The sequence below is a fragment of the Kuraishia capsulata genome, genomic scaffold, assembly GCF_000576695.1.
Source record: "Kuraishia capsulata CBS 1993 genomic scaffold, Kuraishia_capsulata_scaffold_1, whole genome shotgun sequence".
In the NCBI taxonomy this organism is placed as follows: Eukaryota; Fungi; Ascomycota; class Pichiomycetes; order Pichiales; family Pichiaceae; genus Kuraishia; species Kuraishia capsulata.
The window spans coordinates 1976822-1988664 of NW_019172950.1; the positions used below are offsets into that span (position 1 = coordinate 1976822).

The 11843-nt window shown below is 47.0% G+C and overlaps 5 protein-coding genes across 5 annotated transcripts, besides 2 other annotated features; 3 read left to right on the top strand and 2 right to left on the bottom strand.

The window, feature by feature from the left end:
- Positions 1 to 864: 864 nt before the first annotated feature.
- On the top strand, positions 865 to 2658 carry KUCA_T00001077001 (uncharacterized protein; the record flags this gene model as incomplete). Its single annotated transcript, XM_022605678.1, has 1 exon — positions 865 to 2658. The coding sequence occupies one exon, from the start codon at positions 865 to 867 to the stop codon at positions 2656 to 2658; it is 1794 nt and encodes a 597-aa protein (XP_022457123.1).
- Positions 2659 to 3342: 684 nt separating this feature from the next.
- Positions 3343 to 6645, top strand: KUCA_T00001078001 (uncharacterized protein; the record flags this gene model as incomplete). The annotated part of the gene is made up of 1 exon (XM_022605679.1): positions 3343 to 6645. One exon carries the CDS (start codon positions 3343 to 3345, stop codon positions 6643 to 6645), a length of 3303 nt encoding a protein of 1100 aa, XP_022457124.1.
- Positions 6646 to 6867: 222 nt separating this feature from the next.
- KUCA_T00001079001 (uncharacterized protein) lies at positions 6868 to 8211 on the bottom strand (the record flags this gene model as incomplete). Its single annotated transcript, XM_022605680.1, has 1 exon — positions 6868 to 8211. The coding sequence occupies one exon, from the start codon at positions 8209 to 8211 to the stop codon at positions 6868 to 6870; it is 1344 nt and encodes a 447-aa protein (XP_022457125.1).
- Positions 8212 to 8679: 468 nt separating this feature from the next.
- KUCA_T00001080001 (uncharacterized protein) lies at positions 8680 to 9111 on the bottom strand (the record flags this gene model as incomplete). The annotated part of the gene is made up of 2 exons (XM_022605681.1): positions 8680 to 8910; positions 9034 to 9111. The coding sequence occupies 2 exons, from the start codon at positions 9109 to 9111 to the stop codon at positions 8680 to 8682; spliced, it is 309 nt and encodes a 102-aa protein (XP_022457126.1).
- Positions 9112 to 10156: 1045 nt separating this feature from the next.
- On the top strand, positions 10157 to 11464 carry KUCA_T00001081001 (uncharacterized protein; the record flags this gene model as incomplete). Its single annotated transcript, XM_022605682.1, has 1 exon — positions 10157 to 11464. One exon carries the CDS (start codon positions 10157 to 10159, stop codon positions 11462 to 11464), a length of 1308 nt encoding a protein of 435 aa, XP_022457127.1.
- A 232-nt stretch (positions 11465 to 11696) lies between these two features.
- Positions 11697 to 11714: a sequence feature (Short protein (KUCA_T00001082001, CDK25115.1) was converted to a misc_feature.).
- A 115-nt stretch (positions 11715 to 11829) lies between these two features.
- Positions 11830 to 11843: part of a sequence feature (Short protein (KUCA_T00001082001, CDK25115.1) was converted to a misc_feature.) that runs on past the window's edge.

Below are 11843 nucleotides of genomic sequence, written 5' to 3' on the forward strand. Positions count from 1 at the left end.
GATTGGCTATAGCCGAATATTTTGAATTGAGAGAATCATTTTGTTTATGTTTCCGAAATTTGGAAAGGTACTTTTGCTTTGATCCAAAAATATCAGAGAAAATCTGACGTTGTGCATCGATTTGCCGTTGGCTGTGATGTTGCTTGGTGGATCTGGATTCGAAGGCATTTTGTGAGGCTGTAATGGTTCATTTTTTAAAGGTTTTGGTTTTGATTAACATTGGTAGTCTTGAGCAATTGCTCGTTTTGTTCTCTTTTTCAGTAGCATCACCATTTTTCTAGAATACTCGACTTTTGCAGATTTCTGTACCTTCTGGAATCCGTGATATTGCTCATCTGTCTGAGCCGCACACCACTATGCACTACCTACTTACTGAAACTTTTAACTCACCACCCAATTCATCCTCATCAACAAACTGTTGAAACAGAAAAAACTTTAGAATATTATAGACTTCACTATGCCAAACCGTCTTGTTTCTTTTTGACCAAAATTTCCATGTGAATTTATGATATTCCCGCATCCTTTGCACATTCACATTGCCCATGCAACCTGCAGTGCAGCCACCGTAGTCGTGTACCGTCATGTCGTGCCCAGCCCACGCACCAACCAATTGGAGCCGGAAAGTCAGCGAAGCTGAAAATGTCGAACAGTTTCACGCTAAACCAGCTCAACCCCAAGAGCCAACCGTCCCAGTTCAGCCAATCAGTCGCCGTTAAAAGCTAGTCGTCACCCGTCTGGAGCGTTACTCGTCAAACGCTTTCCGCAACTGCCCCGGACCCCCAAGCCCCGATAGATTCGTGTCGCTACCCCCTGCCACCTACAACGCACGCCCCAACAAGGCCAATCACGCACAGATACGCCCAAATGGACATCAGACAACTCTCACAGACCCCGTTAATGGAGCCAAATTCGGTACAGCGCCGGCCATCTATTTCGTCGCTTTCGTCGGCTTCTGGCTATGCTAGTTCGACCTACGGCAACAGCAATTCGTACTCAACTGCCGCCATTCCACCCAATACCACGGGAAACTCATTCTTGAGTTCCCGTGTAACTCAGTCGAGACACTTCGGCCCAACTTCAACCCAAAATCTGCAACAGTCGCCGCGCGCCTCCCAGAATGCCCAGGTTTCCATTAATCAGATGGGCCAACAGCAGGGCTTCAACCCGAACTGGCTGCCGCAGACAACTCCGATGATGAACGTTGGCCCATGGATAGAGCAGCAGGCCCAGGTGGCCCCTGACTTGAACCCTCTAGCCCCAATCAATTCCATCAGCATGGGTGCTCTCAGCCAATCGATGCAGCCTCACCTGTCCGACTTGGACCAGCTTTCGATGCAGGTCCCTTCAACTGCGCCATCTCGCAATAACAGCATTGGTACAAAGCCCCAGTTAGATGACAAGAGCGGCAGCGTCAGTGACGATGAAGCCAAGGATGACGATCTGATTCCTACAGCCATAGTGATCAAGAACATTCCGTTTGCCATCAAGAAAGAGCAGCTGCTAGATGTGATGACCAAACTGTCGTTGCCTTTGCCATATGCCTTCAACTACCATTTTGACAATGGTGTCTTTCGGGGACTGGCGTTCGCCAATTTCACATCCACCGACGAGGCCTCTTTGGTCGTTAACCAACTGAACGGTCGCGAAATCGGTGGGCGTAAGCTGCGTGTCGAGTACAAGAAGATGCTTCCTCTTGTGGAGCGTGAAAGAATCGAGCGCGAAAAACGTGAAAAACGTGGCCAACTAGAGGAACAACACCGTTCTAGCTCGGCGACTTCGTTGGCATCCATGTACTCAACAGCCTCGGCTCCAGCCGGAGCTCCAGCCAACAAGTTTGCTCAGCCAACGGACACACCCCAGAAGGGCCAACAGGGCATTTCTCCAAGCTCGGTTTCTTCAGCTGTTCCAGACAGACTGTATGCTGCGATGCCACAACAGCCACCTATCCCTCCAGCGGGATTGGATTTCAACGACCCAGAGGTTCTGGAGCTTTATTCACAGTTCCTGGTGTTCAGAGACGACAAAGAAAGAGCACACTCTGAGTTGGCATACGCAGCAGCATCTTCAGCATCTCAGCGCAGAGCTATTCCTCAGCTGTGTGCTTTCATGGGTCTGAGTGACTCATACGAGAACGGGCTCGTGATTGTGAAGCGACTTGCCCCAGTCAACCCGGGCTTGATCAGATCCCACTCTTTTACTCTCCAATCGCAAACAGGTGCGATTGCTGGCCAGGGCGGTCGCTACAGACAGCAATCACCCAGAAACGTGGGTAGCTCTGTACCTCAATCGCAGAGCCAATCACAACAGTTCTCTGGCTTCCCTCCACAACAGCCACAACAGCAATCACAACAACAACCGCCGCCTCCAGGACTCCAGTCTAATTCATCCACGTCGAATTTAGCCCTTAACGCTGCCATGTTGAGAGGCCCAAGACCCAACTCACAGCTGAATCTGTTGGCACAGCCACAAGGAGCCAAACCGGGCGACTTCCGGATACAGCAGCAACAGCAATCTCAGTTCGTGGGGATGATGAACAGTCCTAACCCTCAACAACAGCAGCAGCAAACGCCCTTTATGGCATTCAATAACGGTTCCTCGTCAAGCGTCCAGAAGACTGACGATTTGCCCATCAGACTGGACTATCTCAGCTTCAACTGAGCGAAAATGACCACAAAAGACAAAACAGGTAATGCGAAACGCGGTTTATGCTTTTAACGATTTAAAATAGGCCTCGCGCCTTTTTTCTTACAAAACTACACTTTCTTGAAGCTCATGATGTCGTTGCCCTTCAGAAGTTGATACATTCGGCCTGAACTAGGTCTACAAAGGCTTACACCGAGGCCTCCACTAAGACCAAACCAAGACTTTTACCCCTTTATTTCCTTTGTTCTTCCTATTACGAGATGATATAATGTGAATGACGATTATATAAACACACTAATGTTCCTTCACTTTGAAGAACTGTCGAGATAAACTGTAGATGTCAATGCAGACCAGACTGACCAGCTCAGATTCGTGTGCAACACAAAACTTAAAGCTGTCCACGTAGGAAGGAGGTTTGAAGCAACGAGAAAAGCTCCAAGCAAGTATTTTTTCGGCAAAAAAGGGCATAATAAGTTAAGTGACACCCGAAAGATTATAATTCAAAATTTATATCTTTTTAAGAGACAAATTTTGCGCGGAACTCCATTCCTTGAAGGCAGGGCAGTATTAGCTCAGTTTCGCTTGCACACGACGCGTGTCTCTTACTTTCCTCACGCGTCGTATCCAAACAAGCCAAAGAACTGTTAGACTTCAGCGACGACCCGAAAAAAACCTCACAGCATTGAGAAAAACCACAACATGTCATCTGTGGTGATATCGACCCCGACTCCACCGCGGAGATCGCGTAGAATCCAGTCGTTGAGTACAAGGAGACCAACACCTCAGCCTCAGGTGTCTGATTTGGACGAGTCGGAAGACGCTGAGGAAGACGAAGAGGAAGATGGAGACGAAGATGGCGAAGATGAAGAGGATGAAAGTGATTATGGTACGACAAACAAAAAGCGGGTTTCTTCTACCGCCAGCAAAACACGCGCCAAAGGGACCCAGAAGAGACAAAAGACTCTCACTGGAAACATTGACGAGATTGAAGATTTCCATGAAAACTATCTATTTCAAGCGCTCAGTGATCCAGATACTGCACTGGTGGAACTTGTTGATAATTGGATGGAGGAATACGCCGAAAGCAGAGATCTGGCTTTAATGAATATCGTGAACTTTGTTTTGCGGAGCTGTGGATCTGTAGTTCAGATCCAGGAGCACGATGTGGCGAGCGCAGACTCTGTAGAGCAGACTGTGGCTGAGGTTCAGGATATGATGATGAGACAGAAGTACCACGAGTTTGGGATGATGTCTGGAACGGCCGTTCGCCCCGAGTGGAAAAATTTCAGAGCTAATAGTTTGGAGTTTTTTGATCGCGTTCTGCGCGTAGCGGCGGAAAAAGGATTGCTAAACCCAGAGACTGCGCTAGTGGAAAACTTCTTGGAGTGGATCAGCTCAATGTGTACTTCAAATCTCAGAAATCTGAGGTTTACTGCAGTTCTATTTGCCCTCCAGATGGGGACGACTCTATCTGAGATCACGGCAAGATCATCCCTTAATGCCAACAAGCAGCAGACGCGCCTGGATGCTGAGATAAAAAGATTGGATGAACTTGAACGGTCGTTAACCACGGCAAAAAGAGGCGAAAAGGCAAAGATACAGAAGGAAATCGAGATTGTTGGCACCAAGCAGAAGACGATAGCCGAATCTGTGGAGTCTTACAAGAAGGATAAATTCACGTATGAAACCTATCTCAAGGAGGTATTAAGCGCGACATTCGCTCACAGATATCGCGACACAGATCATGCTATAAGACAGGAGTGCATTGTTTCACTTGGTAGATGGATGGAACTGTATCCTGAGATGTTTCTAGAGAGCTCTTATTTGAGGTATATGGGATGGTTATTGTCTGACACAAATGCCCACGTGAGATTGGAGGTTACCAGACATCTACTCAAATTGTACAAGAAATCGTCAGCAGTGACTGTCCTCAGTCAGTTCACTGAAAGATTCAAAAAGAGAATGGTGGAGATGGTGTTGTATGATGTGAGTTACCAGGTAAAGATAACCACGATCACGCTATTGATTGAGATTTACAAAAAGGGACTTTTGGAAAACGAGGAAGTCTTGAGGCTATCTGCGTTCATGTTCGTAGATGAACACGACGCCAAGTTCAACTTACGTGCCGTGATTGAGTCGGATACCAACAGGCCTTACAGATGGAGAAACGAAATTGCGAAGCTCGTTAGCTACTCGATCGAAGACCGCGTAAACGAGGTGATTAAGACCTATTCGGACTCAATTGAAGAGTGTCAAGAATCTTTTGTGGTTGATGTCAAAGAAGCAATCCACGCGAAAGCAACTCTGAACGTCATGGCGGAGTCCTATCACTACTATACTGACAATTTCTCGACGCCGCTTTCTGAGAAAGATTCCCCGGAGGTGTGTTTTTCAGAAAAGCTTGCACTTTTTGCCAAACATCTGTTCGTTAGCAACCTTGGTCCCACATTGGAGTTCTCGATCAAATACCTATCTGCTGATACATCATTGTCTGAAGATATTGACGAGGAGTTCAGAAGCCAGGTCACACTATCCTCCAATGAAGCAAGAGCGTTGCTGAACTATGTTTACGGCTCTACGTCTGTCTTCCTCAAGGGACCCAGCAACGGTTTCTACGTGACTTTATTGAAGAGCCAGCTCTCGAAGAAGTTGAAGAGAGATTCAAAGGACGGCTCAACATTGACCGAGGCTTACAACTCACTTTCCCATACCACTGTTTTCAGCCTTATCAGCGCATACCCAGAGCTGTTGTCCAAGTTCAAAAGCGTTTCTATTGCGCTACCAATTCTGTTGACCACTTTTAACAAGCTGAGCGATTCTGACTCTTTCACGATACTGGGAATGGAGTCAGCGTTCGATAAAATCTGTTTGACTTTCATGAAGCTTTTTGGTGAACTGCCCATTGGATTGGTGTATTCAAAGGGAGCGATGCAGTTCGACTCGTTGAAATGGTTATTCAAAGGTTTCTTCTCTCACGTAAGTTCATCTCTTTCTCAGCACCCGGAGCTAGCGCTCAAGTTGGAGGACTTTCTGATTGAGACCGCGAAAGGTCTGCGCGGAAGTACTGATGAACTCTTGTCGAGTGAACCCTTGGCAAGATATCTTTGCTTATTACAAAGTGACGGAATAGAAGTGAAGGCTGGTGATGCTATTGCAGGATACATCTCTACGCTCAACAGTGAGCTCATCAGATTACAGGAGCAGGTAAAGGATGGAATCACCGAGGCCGCAGAGCTCTCTGATGCTGTTGAGCTGGTTGAAGGTCTGATGGATTTCCTCATGTCGTTTGCGTTCTCTAGATTGCAGAAGCTGAATCAGGCCATTCGGACTAATTCCTCTGGTGATCCTCTGGAACTGGAAATGTTCCAAACAATCATGAGTTCTCTGGGAGCGAGTGCCAAATCCCAACATCTGCCAGACCTGGAGTTGCGACTCAGTGCTATTTCATTTTTCCTCGATTTCTTGACGGCATTCAAGCTATTTGAGACGTTTGTCAACGGGAATACTGACTCCGAGTTATGCGCAAGATTGGAACATTTCATTGATACGGAGTGCCCCGCTGTGTTAGATACGTCGGTCGAGCGCAGTCTTTTACAACTGTTTCTGAAGCTGGAAGCCAAGCTGGGATCATTGCTGAAGGTGGAATTGGACAGAGACGAATTCGAAGACGTCAACTTCCACATCGAAGAAACCGATGTTGAAGACGAGGAAAGGCAGAAGCGGATCTGGGATTGTGAGAAGCCACTGGTGGTTCTGACATTGAAACTGTTACAACTGGAGTCTACTGGATTGTTAAGTAAGCCTGTTGCGAAACGGCTGAGACTGAATGCCAAGTATCTTGGTGATGTCTACAAATCTGTGTTCTTCTTGGCAGGTAAGGATGAAAAGACGTCTAAAAGATCGCGCACAGAGACCCCTGCCACGTCTGATCCGTCTGAGCTCGAGGATCTAATCGAGGAACCAATGGACGGACCCAGTGACGATCCAATCGAGGAGATGTAGAGTCACCAATTCCTCGTGCTCTCAGCGTCCCCAGCCTATGAATATCTACAAGTTCGTGTTTAATATAGCTGTTTATTCAGTAGCACCTTGATCGGTGATCTAGTTTTGAACCTTCTTCGTATGGGATGATACCAATTTTGGCTTGTATTGTTTTTTAGATCAAAGCTACACACCTATATGCAACGGTGTGCAAGATAATATAAAAATGACATCATAAATTGCTTAGAAGGTGGCAACGAAAGACTCGGTAGCAGCCTTCAACTTAGCCAAGTTCTCAGTGGAAAGAGATCCCTCGTTCTTGATGGCGTCCAAGACACCGGACTCGTTGGACTTCAAGTAGGCCAAGAACTCATCCTCAAAGGCAGCAATTCTGTCCAAAGGCAAGTTGTCCAAGAAACCGTTGACACCAGCGTAGATCAATGGAACTTGCTCCTCAGAACCCATTGGGGAGTATTGCTTTTGCTTCAACAATTGGGTCAATCTCTCACCTCTGACCAAGGTGGACTTGGTGGAGGCATCCAAATCGGAACCGAATTGGGCGAAGGCAGCAACTTCTCTGTACTGGGCCAAGAAAAGCTTCAAGGAACCGGCAACCTGCTTCATGGCCTTGACCTGAGCGGCGGAACCGACACGGGAGACGGACAAACCGACGTTGATGGCTGGTCTGATACCCTTGTAGAACAACTCAGCCTCCAAGAAGATTTGACCATCGGTAATGGAGATGACGTTGGTTGGGATATAGGCGGAGACATCACCACCCTGGGTCTCGATGACTGGCAAGGCGGTCAAAGATCCACCTCCGTGAGCGTCGGACATCTTAGCAGATCTCTCCAAAAGACGGGAGTGCAAGTAGAAGACATCACCTGGGTAGGCCTCTCTTCCTGGAGGACGACGCAACAGAAGGGACAATTGACGGTATGCAACGGCCTGCTTCGACAAATCATCGTAGATGATCAAAGCGTGTCTGCCGTTGTCACGGAACCACTCACCAATGGCAGAGGCGGTAAATGGAGACAAGTATTGCAAAGGAGCAGCCTCAGAAGCAGTGGCAGCAACGATGATGGAGTACTTAAGAGCATCGTGTTGCTCCAAGGTCTGGACCAACTGGGCAACGGTGGAACGCTTCTGACCAACAGCGTTGTAGACACAGTACAACTTCTTGGACTCATCAGCACCATCGTTCCATCTCTTTTGGTTCAAGATGGTGTCAATGGCAACGGCGGTCTTACCGGTTTGACGGTCACCAATGATAAGCTCTCTCTGACCTCTTCCGACTGGGACCAAAGAGTCAACCGATTTCAAACCGGTTTGCATTGGCTCGCAAACGGAGGTTCTTGGCAAGATACCTGGGGCCTTGACTTGGGCTCTGGAGGTTCCAACGGATTCAATTGGTCCCTTACCATCGATAGGGTTACCCAAAGCATCCACAACTCTTCCCAAAAGACCTGGTCCAACTGGGACATCGACAATCTTTCCGGTTCTCTTGACGATCTCACCTTCCTTGACGAGGGCATCGGAACCGAACAGGACGATACCGACCTGACCTGGCTCCAAGTTAAGGGCCATACCCTTAACACCGGAGGCGAATTCAACCAACTCCTCGGCTTGACAGTTGTTCAAACCGAAAACACGGGCGATACCATCACTAGAGAGGTGTTAGTAACAAAAAGTCTGAGACGAATATGGATAAGATCAAGCAATTTCCAGTCATCTTCCAGAACAAAATATATCCCATCGGCATCAAAAAAACCCAGCCACGCGATATTACCGTGATCCCCATTGGCGGTCCCTTTCCTTTCCTAGATTGGTGGTGATGGTAGTGTACCACAGAAAACTCAGAAAATGAGAGCCTCTCATTGGTCGAGAGCGGCGCCCGAGATCGCATCGACGGGGATCACCAGCAAAAAGGGTCTGAAAAAGCGGGCAAAACTGTATTGAAACCGAGCAAAAAGTGAAAGAAAGCGACGACTGGATTGCTGTTCTGGTGATGGATAGGACAATTTGTTGGGGATTGGCGAAGTCGTTGGCATGGACTCAGATGAAAATCTTTTGCCCGACATCACCGATCTCAAAAAGACACCCTGAAAAATCAGCTTTCTGATCGGAAAAAAATGTAGATACATACCCAACGGACAAGACTCTTCCAGTCTCGTTCAAGTTAGCCTCTTCAGAGACACCTCTGATCTTCTCCTCCAAGATCGAAGAGACTTCGGTTGGAGCAGCTTTGGCAGAAGCGTATCTTCTGGCGGCCAAGACAGGACGAGCCTAGTGGGTCAAAGTTAGTATTGGGAACATAAACTGGCAATATCAAAGTATTAGAGCGTCCAATGGATATCAATTGATGCTCAATTGGTTGGCAGAACCGGATTCAACGGGGTGGATACTTACAACACGAGGAGCTGAACGGGCAATGGATGCAACAGCGGCAGAACGAGCAGCAGCTCTTAAAACACGGGCTGGGAGCATCTTTGTAATGGAATATTAGAAATAGAAATATCGAATTACCACCGATGTGTAATTTGAGAGCTAATTCCAAAGGTTGGTGAAGAAAAAGAGAGACTTCGGAAGTAAATAAGGAGGAGGTGAGAGGGCCAACGAGAGGCCCAGAATGGCCGTCAGAGGAATCTCGCCGTTGGTTGGTCAATTCCAAATAGGTTCAGACACTACCTTTATTTGGATTTACACGCAATGCACGTTTGTGGGTTTGCACAGCCATGAACTGGAGCAGGAGTCGGGTCTATGCAGGCTTTTTAAGATGCCCCAAATATGGTTGTAGTCTCACTGTTCTCATTCGCCTAAAATATTGCATTTTTGGTGCCAAAATTCCATAATGACAATGGTGGATTTTGCCTATATATGGCCGTCTTGCCAAGACATTGAAAGGCCCATCCCTAAAGGTCACCCCTACAGATCTGTGGGGGATCCCACCACAGTCAAGGCACTGATAGCACCAACACGGACTGGAATAAATAAATATATAAATATAAAAATAACTAAAGAAAAATATATAAAATCTCGCCTGCTTGTTCACAAGCCCTTATTCAAAATGGAAATCGCCAAGAACACGCCGCGTAAACTTCGAGATCTATTTTCAGCTCCTTCCATGGCGCGATGGATCCTCGACGCGTCTCGACGCGGAAAATTTGTTGGAACCAGTGTAATTGCCCGATCAGGTCAAACAGCAGTCGTTTAAGTTTAGTTGACCATTGTAGATTCTCAAGAACTTCGCGAAAGCTCCAGATTTTATCAATTGCTAGTTTTAGTTCATTTCTACCGCGAAAATTGTTAGCCTTTGAAGGTGGTCTTGGAACTGTCTTGAAACTATTCACACCTGTTGAAGCCATCTTCTGCCGAGCCGTCTAAGCCTTTTACTAATTTGGAACCCTTTGCCTTCAAAAAAGACCTTCATTTGTTTCGCGTTCACCATATTTTTTCGCTCTTTTCCTCGAGAAAAAATCGCTCTTTCATTACTTGACGTACCCACTCTACTGGTGCTAGAGACCTCCACAACATGAAACACACCTCGCTATTTCTTCTTACTGCGTTCTTTTTCTCCATCGCGAGAGCCACATACTACTGCAACTCTTCATCAACATGTCCAGACGACTACCCATGTTGTTCCCAGTACGGGGAATGTGGAACAGGCAATTACTGCCTCGGTGGATGTGATCCTAGATTCTCCTACAACATCAGCTCGTGCATGGCCATGCCGGTGTGTAGAGACATCGATACCAACTTCACCTCTTTGGACATTTTGGAAGATAGTTCCTACTACCTGGGAAACTCATCAGAATCCGATTGGATCTACTCGGGTTATCTTCTGGAATACGAAGACAGTTTGGTGCTGGCGATGCCCAACCAATCCACCGGCACTGTGGTTTCGTCCACATTCTACGTGTGGTACGGAAAAGTGTCTGCCAGATTCAGGTCTTCCAGAACTGCCGGTGTGGTTTCTTCTTTCATCCTGTTTTCCAACGCCCAAGATGAAATCGATGTGGAATTCGTGGGTAGCGAGCTCAAACAGACCCAGACCAACTTCTACTTCGAAGGCATATTGAACTACACCAACGGTCTCTATCTCAATACCTCCAACACGTTCAGTGAATGGCACGACTATGAGGTAGACTGGACCGAAGACGAAATTACCTGGTATATTGACGGAGAGGAGAAGAGAACGTTGAGGAAAGAAGATACCTATAACGATACATCCGATACATACATGTTCCCACAAACGCCTTCCAGAATACAGTTCTCTCTTTGGGCTGGTGGAGACTCCTCCAATGCTGCGGGTACAATCGAGTGGGCCGGTGGAGAAATTGACTGGGATGCTGAAGACCTGACCGATCCGGGCTACTTCTACTCCATGCTTCAGTCCATCTCTGTTGAATGTTACGATCCGCCAAGCTACACCAACCAGAAAGGTTCCAAGGCGTACGTGTATAACAGTTCTTCGGAATTCCTTTCGGAAAACATCGAGATCACCAATGACCGCACTTATCTATACTCTTACGAAGGAAGTGGCCTCGATCCTGACGCAGGGAAGGTATCCTCCTCCTCCACGTCGAAGTCAAGCTCAAAAACCAAATCGAAAACTACGTCATACAAGAAAACCACCGTCACCTCTTCGGGAAAGACTGAGGTGCTCTCCACGGCAGTGACATCAACGATTGTCGACGATGGTAACTTTTACCAAAGTGCAGAAGGGACTGGTTCCACCAGCCAAACCGACGGTGCTTCCTCAAAGAACGAAGCCACCCCTATGCAAAATTCACTTTTGGGACTGACTTCTTTATTTCTGGGGATTTTGATGATCATATAAGACATAAAAAAATACCTTTTAGACCATGATATTGATTTACTCATAGCTAACAAACTGCACAAAATATCCAAATTGCAATAGGCGTGCATTAACCGACCCGAATCGGATATTTCATCAATGGTTATGAAGCCCACCCCGAGTCGCTTTTGAACACGAAGATCGTTAAAGTACACAAGGACAGCTGTCGAGCCTCTGTTGTTGAACCCACTACGTCGAACATTTCTTCTGCAAAATGAAGATGCTAACGAAGGTAGGTACCTATTAACTTTTATGTATTGCCAGATCCGTGCCAATTGATACGTATATACCCGGAATCGTGTTGGTTCCTAACCCTGGATCCGGTCGACATCTACGTGTACCTTAAGCACAAACTGGAAGA